The sequence below is a fragment of the Neurospora tetrasperma genome, assembly GCF_000213175.1.
Source record: "Neurospora tetrasperma FGSC 2508 unplaced genomic scaffold NEUTE1scaffold_2, whole genome shotgun sequence".
NCBI lineage: Eukaryota > Fungi > Ascomycota > Sordariomycetes > Sordariales > Sordariaceae > Neurospora > Neurospora tetrasperma.
The window spans coordinates 4617916-4626249 of record NW_009799100.1 but is presented as its reverse complement, the minus strand read 5'-3'; the positions used below and the strand labels follow the sequence as shown (position 1 = coordinate 4626249).

Sequence of the window (8334 nt, the reverse complement as noted above, 5' to 3'; positions counted from 1 at the left end):
GGCGGACAAAGAAAATGGCGACGTGGTGTGTCCGTCGTTTGATGACTACCGTGCCTCGTTGAAAATCCGTGGTTGGTTTTTTTTTTTCGTTGGCGAAGGTGGAGGAAATTCAAACTGTCCGTCGTCCCACGAGAAATGCTGAATGGTGAATGGGAAGGCAGAGGTAAGGAAGTAGTTTGTAGCTGCAGCCCGTTGCTGGTTGCAGTTGCGGCGTCTGTCTGGGTTGTGGTTTGCTGTGCCAGTACTTTAGCGCGTCAAATCGTAGGAGCTCTGGTTGTGGTGTAGGTGCCTTTGTACTGGGCGGGTTTGCCAGTCAATTACTTGTGCTGCGTAGGTTGCTGTCCGCTGTTTCCTTCCATCGTAGAGGTAGCATGGACAGTGATAAAAAATAAGTGGGGATGCGATAAGAGCTGTGGCAGAGCGGGAGCGAAGAGGCAGGACTCAGCCTTGCAGATGAGGCTGCAACTTCAGTTGGCAGTTGTTGCAAACTTGAGAGAGTGGGCAGAAACCCTGAAGCGCCGGGAAGTGCACTGTAGAGGTACTGTACTGTAAGCTGCAGTGTGGAGCGTGCCTGGCTCGTGGGCCGCGTGGGGCTCCTCCTCCTCCTCAGGTCCATCCTCCTCCGCTTCCAGGACGAGGGGAATGCCGGAGACCTATGCACGGGCCAGCCACCCCCTGGTCCCCGCCCCAGATGGCCGATTGCCGGCGTCCATCTGCAAGTGATTCTCTTTTTGGTGACGATGCCTAACACCCTCCCGGTGTCTACCTGGGCCTTGTACCGACATTACCCTCTTTTTTTTTTTTTTTTTTTTCTTTCTTTATCCCGACTGTCCATTCAAGAGTCATCTTTTTGAGGAGCAGTTCCACCACGGCCGGTGCCAGTCTCGCCCCTGACAAAAAAGGTGGCACCTTTTGTTGCGCTCATCGCCCATGTACTGCCCGAAAAAGTGCCACTTTTTTTGTCAGGGACGAGCCAGTCTAGTGATTGCGCCATCCACGCCTGTGACATTTTTTTGCCAGTTGTTCCCTCCGGTTCCCTTCTAGGCCGGCAATTAGTCTAGTGTCTTGACTTTGGAGTCATAGCCTCGGCCTCTCCTTAAATGCTTGGGACCAAGTTTTGACCTTTCTCGTTTGCACCAACTCTAGTCTTGGATCTTTTTTCCGTTTCTGTATTTGTTTTTCGGCCAAGACTTGAACTACATAATTCGGGGATCTAAACAGTGACGCAACCGCGCAGGAGACAAACATTTCTGTCTGCGAGCCTCATCCCTCATCAAACGCCAGAGTCTAGGCTCACCTTACTTCATCATGAGCAACACCACTACTGCTGGTCAGGCCCGACCCAAATATGGTCAGTTTACTCGCTTGTCCCCTTCCCATGCCTGCCCTAGCCTTGTCAAAGAACGGTGGCTGAATACTTCCAAGAAAGAATCCAATCCCAACCCGAGAATCCGTTCGCGGCTCTCATCCCAGACCAGCAAATTGCCGTGATTCCCTCCTTCACCCTAGAGTCGGGTGTCACGCTTCACAATGTCCCTGTGGCCTACACCACCCGCGGCACGCTCAATGCCGACGGTGACAATGCCATGGTCATCTGCCACGCCTTGACTGGCAGCGCCGACGTGAGTGACTGGTGGGGTCCCCTCCTGGGCGGACCTGGCCGGGCCTTTGATGTCTCGCGCTTCTTCATCGTCTGTTTCAACAGCTTGGGAAGTCCTTACGGCACCGCCAGCCCCGTAACTGCCAAGGACGGCGATCCGACCAAGGGCCGTTACGGCCCCGAATTCCCCCTGACCACCATCAGGGATGATGTCAGGTTGCACAAGCTGCTGCTGGACGACTTGGGCGTGCGCCAGGTAGCCGCCGTCATCGGCGGTTCTCTTGGCGGCATGTTTGTTCTCGAATGGGCCTACTTTGGCAAGGACTACGTGCGATGCGTCGTTCCCATCGCCACGTCGAGCAGGCACAGCGCTTGGGGCATCAGCTGGGGTGAGGCTCAGCGCCAGTCCATCTACGCCGACCCCAAGTATGATGACGGCTACTACTCCTTTGAGGACCCACCCTCTACCGGTCTCGGAGCCGCCCGCATGTCCGCTCTCCTAACCTACCGGAGCCGAAACTCCTTCGAGGCCCGCTTCGGCCGGAACACCCCCGATCCGTCCCGCCGGCAGATCATCCGGGAGCGGCCCACCCCGTCAACCCCCTCGGAGGCGCACTTCCACATCCACAACGATGGACACAAGGTGAAGCGGACCAGCCTGTCGCGGTCCAACAGCAACGACAGCACTGGCATTGCCAGACCCGTCGATGCCCCCACCGCCGCCGCCGCCAGCAATGCCTCCTCCCACGAAGCGCAATCCGACCCCCAGTTCCACGGTCCCCAAAAGACGACGACCACCACCACCAGCCTCACCGGCGGCGACGTCATGCCCCCGCAATCCACATACTTCTCCGCGCAGTCTTACCTGCGCTACCAAGGCTCCAAGTTCGTCAAGCGCTTCGACAGCAACTGCTACATCGCCATGACGCGCAAGCTGGACACGCACGACGTTTCCCGGGGGCGGGCGGCCAGCATCGCCGAGGCGTTGGCTTTGATCCAGCAGCCCACGCTAGTTTTGGGCATCGAGAGCGACGGGCTCTTTACTTTCGCCGAGCAGGAGGAGCTGGCGCAGCATATCCCCGATAGTCGCCTCGAAAGGATTGACAGCCCCGAGGGCCACGACGCGTTCCTGCTCCAGTTTGAACAGGTCAACCGGTACATTCTCAACTTCTTGAGGGAGGTATTGCCGGATATTATGAACAAGGATGTCCCTGAGGGTAGTGAGGCGGCGGAGAGCTCCGTTGGGCAGATTACCAAGAGTAGTACGTTTGGAGAGGCGGAGGTGGAGGATATTACTGCTTGGTAATAGGAAGGGTGGGGGAAAGGAATGGAGTTGGGAGGGATGGACAAGGAGAGATGGGCAAAGGGGAGGGAGAAGGGAAGTGTAAAGTGTAAGGAAGAGCACCAACGATGTTCAACTCATCAAAGTTAACTGCCTCGGGGAGATGGATGCAAAGGCTAAATATCAACAGGAGTATGTACAGTCATCTAGATAGAACAGCGGGGGAAACGTTATACCAGAAGTCTATGTTTTACCAGCTCGAAACATATTCGGGAGGTGGCATTTACCCTCATCACGCTTACTCTGATGTATACATTTTCGCTTGGAGTATACTTACTATACCTACCCATCCGCCCAAAACCTACCCACTACCACGTCGTACATCCAGCACTTACAGTACTTTTCTATGTTTACGCAGTAATCCAGTGCTATATTTCCGCCATCTCTATCACCATCACCACTACTACCAAACCGAAGGAACCACTCCCTCCACATCTTCACCTCCTCCAAACCTCCCTAATAACCAACCACATTTTCCCTCTCCAACCAAAAATGAACCAACACATCTTGCCCATCTCTCGGCCATTTGCACAACTCATCCCACTTATCTCACCCATCTTCACTCCCCCAAAGTCGATACCGCAATCTGTCCCTTTTTTTTCTTGATTATCGCGCTGGGGCAAATAAGTGACATCATATGACCTTGATGTGGATATTCTCTTTTTTACATAATGCATGATCAGACATGGGTGTTCCCGGTGGCGGTACGGGGTCGGGGTCGGGAAGACCGGGCACCGAGAGGGGTCGGAAGACGGAAGACGGAAGACGGGAAGACGGGAAGACCCGGGATCAGAATAGTGGGAAATGGTTGGCTGTCGTCGGTGATGGGACGGAAGGGAGGCTATCGGGGTTGGGAGGTGGGGAGCTGCGGACTAGGGGCTTGGCTGACGAGAGGGTTCGTAACTGAAGTGGGCGTTGTCAGAGTTGAGGTTGGAGTTGAGGTAGGTGAAAGTGAAATGTACTTTCAATCAGACATGATAGTACTTCTATTTCACTCTTTCTAGATGCATATACTCAACACATGTTGCTTTATTTCCCATCTTTCTCAAGCAGCTTCACCACCACCACCACCACCACCACCCTCTCCTTGATTTCCACCACTCCCCTGTCCACTCAAGCTCTGTTGAGCCTCTCTCCTCGCCTTGGCTCCCGCTTTCAACTGCTCCCACCGCTCTCTATACTTCTCCACCGTCTTCTGCAGCTTGTCATAATCCTTTTCCATAACCGCCATTTGCCTCGTCATGTTCATCATTTGCTCCTCCAACTCTCTGTTCCTTCTCTTGAGCGCCGCCACCTCTTCCGGACGAGCACCCTGGGCGGTAGCGCCCATCACGCCACTAGCATTGATGGGCGAACCGTGACCGGCGGTACCACCAGTGCCGGTGCCAGGATGCTGCAACCGGATACTCTGCGCCAACGCCAGCGTTGAAGTCTGCGAGTGGACCTCAAACGTATGCAGCCGCCTGCTCACCTTGTCGAGCGCATCCTTGAGCGTTTGGTTCTCCATGTGAAGCTCCTCGATCACGTTGGTCAGATCCTTTTCTGTCTTTGGCCTGCCTAGCCTCTTGCGGAAGGCCGAGGGGTTTGTAGCAGCCGAGGAGGACGATGGTGGGAGAACGGGCGGGGACTGGATTTGCGACTCCCGAGCGTCGACAAAATCGTCCTCATCCTCTTCCTGGTCGTCCAGGGGATTACCGTTGCCGTGATCGCGGTGGCCGTGGATCGAGGCGGCTAGGCGCCGCTTCTCCTTCTGCTCGTGGTTGAGGATGCTGGCATAGGAGGCAGTGTGGCCGCTGGTTGGAACCACGTAGAACGAGTCGGCAGGCGCGTGGCCATCGCGAGCAAGAGTGCGTAGAGTCGCGCGGGAGTAGATTTTGGTAAGATCCGGGTCGCTCGAGGCAGAAACAGTTGTGGCTTTGGGTTGCCGGGGCGGTTTTGACCCTGAGCGCGGCGCGATCTCCGGGGAGAGCACCGGGCTGGCCGTGTCCGGCGAGTCCTCGGCTGTCAAGGGAAGGCCGGCGAAGGCTAGAGGCGCGGAAAGTCGGTTGATTAGACTACCGAATGTGCTGTAAAATCTTGTAAAACCGTCGTCGGTAGTTGTAGGTAAGTCGGGACCAGATACTTGAGGTTTCGAAGAGGAACCAGCCGCATCTTCCTTGGTTGGTGACGTTTTCCCTGGAGGTACCCAGCTCGGCTGTTGTTTTTGTGCTCTATCAGACACTTCGTTTCCCTTGCTTCCACCCCTCAGCGAGCCCTCTCTGTTCCGAGGATGGACTTCCAAGTTGCCGGGTGCCTGATCATTGGACACGCTGGGGTTCAACGGTTGGCTCTGCCCTTGGTATCTCGATCTTATCCCTCTTGCTGACGCAAGCTTGCTGGCAATGGACGAGGAAAGGTCACGCTGACGGTATCTGGGATGTTGCGAAAGAGTGGGTAGGGGTTTAGCTGCGCTGGGTGGTGTGGCGAGCGAAGGCGGTGCAGCCCTGTCCGATTTGGCTGACTTGATCACGGCATCCTGACTTGTTGATGCCTTTTCCTCATCTTCCTCAGGAATGTCACTGTCCACACTCGATGGCTGACTTGTGGGCTCGATTGGCACCTTGAGTAGTTCGGCCAAGCGCTTGTGATGCTGCTCTAGGAGGGCCAACGTCCGTAGAGCCTCGGTGCTCGTAGTGCTCTTTGCAGCGTTTGCGAACTCGCCGGCGGCCTGGGCATGGTGGTTGATGGCGACCGTGGTGTCGGCGGTCTGGGTCGCAACTGATGCGGCTCTCGCATGGTCGTGGGCCTAGGGGGTGTGCTATCATTAGCGAGATTTTAAGCTCATCCGACATCGACTTCCATCTCGGTTATCTTGCCCTGGCCAGATGCGATTGCGTGGCTCTAGGGGGAGAGAAGAAGCGATGGAGAGGCAGGTAACTAGCACATGCCGACAGCCCAATAACGAACGTACCTTTACTAGGGGAGACAAATCCATGCTTCTTGTGTACACTTGAGACGCATCTGCACAAATTTCTGGGGGCTGATATTTCACGCGATGACAGCACAGGAGGAATAATTTGGTTGATCTCGGTTCAAGGGAAGAGGATAGATAAACTGCTGTGATACATTAGGTGCAGGTGATGGCGGGGTGTTGCGAAAGCCGGAGAGTTGGTGCGACATTCGTTGGCTGCAAGACAATAGGGCGCTGCCTTGACCCATCAGCGAGCCAATCACTAATACCGACCATGACCACCCACCAATGAAGGGGCTGACAACAGTGATTGGAAGCCATTGCGACGACCATTAGCGGCTCAAAATGCTTCATACAAAGCGTTGACAAGAAGAGCAGCAGTTACATATTCCAAAGACATTATTCGAAGCTCTAGAGATAGGATGCGGCTGGACTAATGTTCCAATCAAGGATGTTATCCAATTAGATTGGGAAACTCATAATCTAACCCATGTCATACTGCAACTGCAAATTCCGCGTATTCCCTGCTCCATATGAGCCCCCCCAAAAACGGGTTATTAAAAAACAAAGTGACGCTAGGAACATGAAACACGGTAACATCAGTCCACATGCTTGAGATCGGCGGTGACCAAAACGAGGAGAAAAGAAGACGAAGAGAGAAAAACGAAGAGAAGAAGACCCTTATACGCGGGGAATAAGGGAAAAAAAGAGGATGTTGTCCTGGTGAACCAGGAACATCGGGAATTGAGCCCGACGTGGGGGTCGAACCCACAACCTTGAGATTAAGAGTCTCACGCTCTACCGATTGAGCTAGCCGGGCGGTTGTTAACCGCCAATTGTTGACCATCTGGCTCAAAGAAGGCACTTATAAAAGAAAGCCGTTATTTATCCACCACACCTGGCATCGCGTGGTTCTTCCAGCATTGCGGCATACAGGGACGCGCACATGTAGGATTTTCGTCAGGGATGTTGAAACTGCTTCTGAGCTTGTGTTATTAATGGTTGATGGACTTTGTGATTTCCGTGGATGGACCTGTGGCATGCATATGAGGTAGCTTAGCGTTTCTGTGTCCGCGTACAGGCACGGCTGCATAGCATTCGAGTTGGAGAATAAGCCCGTTGGATTACACCGAGTGCGCTTTCGCCTTGATGGATCGTCAGGAACAACCCGTGTTTCTTCAATTAGCATAGAAGCTCTGGCGGCGAGATCGGCGCTGAGGTGCGCGCAGAAGGGTGATGGAGCGAGTGTTTCGTGTCTGCCCTGTTGTTATACATCGACGGGAACCACAAGGGGGGCGAAGGAGCGTCAAGAGGTAGGTGGCACGTAAGTGTCGAAGAAGGCTTGATAAATAGAGGCCACTCGCTGGGAATGATCAAAGCCTTGAAACACAGAGAGTTTGTATCAAAAAGACAATACTTTGCCGGATATGCTCGTACGTATGAAAGACAAGGACAACACCAAGGGGCTGATGTTGATGACATGGCATCTAGGATGGACGAGCAGCGGCAAGGGAGGTGGAGTTGACCTCAGCTTGACGGGGTTGATGGCCATCGCCACGAGGGTTCGTCTTATCTTATCAGTAAGGTTGGGGTACAGCACCAGGTACAGCAGGGGGGGCCGGGGAATTAGCGGGTTTCTTTTTGACGCTGTTCGACGGGCAGGGAATCTAACAGCATAGTTTGTACACTATAGCGATCTCTGGGGGACATTCGGATATTGCGAAGTGGAAATGAGAAGCAAAAGGAACCATCAAGACTTTTTACATCTGGAGGTCCCTCGTCGCTGTTGTTGGTTGTTGCGCAAGACGTCGCTCCCGTCACTGTCACTGTCTCCAAGAGGAGCTTTTCGTAAAAGGAAACAAGCACTGGAGCGGGAAAAAAGTTAAAAAACAAATAGATAGAGAATTGAAAAAGACAAACACCTGAATCTGAAGGCAGGTTCACACGTCTTTCTGGCAGTCCGTACAACAAGACAACAAGACAACAAGACGACGAGGCCTCGGTTTTTCCAAATACGTCAAGCACAGTTTGCAACACAAGTGTAAGCGAATACTACCTACACCAAACAAACTACATCAAGCCAACTGCTGTTGAGGTTGGTTTTGCTTGCTTGCTGAACTTTGAAGAAGGATTCGGATTCGCTGAGTGGTTCAGGGTTGCCATCAAGGTTCGCTGCGCCCTGGATGAATGACGATGTCATAGCGCCAATGGTTTCAAAGGAGGGAGCCATCGATTCGAAGCTTCCAAGCATTGGATATTATCACTAACAAACAAACTGTTGCATCACCACGACTCACGTTGGTCGACTGGAATGAACACAACCTGCCCTTTTCAACAAACGACCGACGACACTGCGACGTCGCCTTCATCACCTGAACACACTTTCTTTCTTCCTTGATACCACCACGGCGCAAACAACAACAAGTCCCCTCTGTCTGAATC

The 8334-nt window shown here is 53.6% G+C and overlaps 2 protein-coding genes across 2 annotated transcripts; one reads left to right on the top strand and one right to left on the bottom strand.

Annotated features, from left to right (window-relative positions):
* Positions 1 to 1159: 1159 nt before the first annotated feature.
* NEUTE1DRAFT_80134 (homoserine O-acetyltransferase) lies at positions 1160 to 3167 on the top strand (the record flags this gene model as incomplete). Its single annotated transcript, XM_009851656.1, has 2 exons — positions 1160 to 1351; positions 1426 to 3167. The coding sequence occupies 2 exons, from the start codon at positions 1309 to 1311 to the stop codon at positions 2904 to 2906; spliced, it is 1524 nt and encodes a 507-aa protein (XP_009849958.1).
* An 820-nt stretch (positions 3168 to 3987) lies between these two features.
* On the bottom strand, positions 3988 to 5727 carry NEUTE1DRAFT_40629 (uncharacterized protein; the record flags this gene model as incomplete). The annotated part of the gene is made up of 1 exon (XM_009850561.1): positions 3988 to 5727. A coding segment is annotated over one exon (1740 nt), but the record flags the coding sequence as incomplete, so codon positions are not given.
* Positions 5728 to 8334: the final 2607 nt, after the last annotated feature.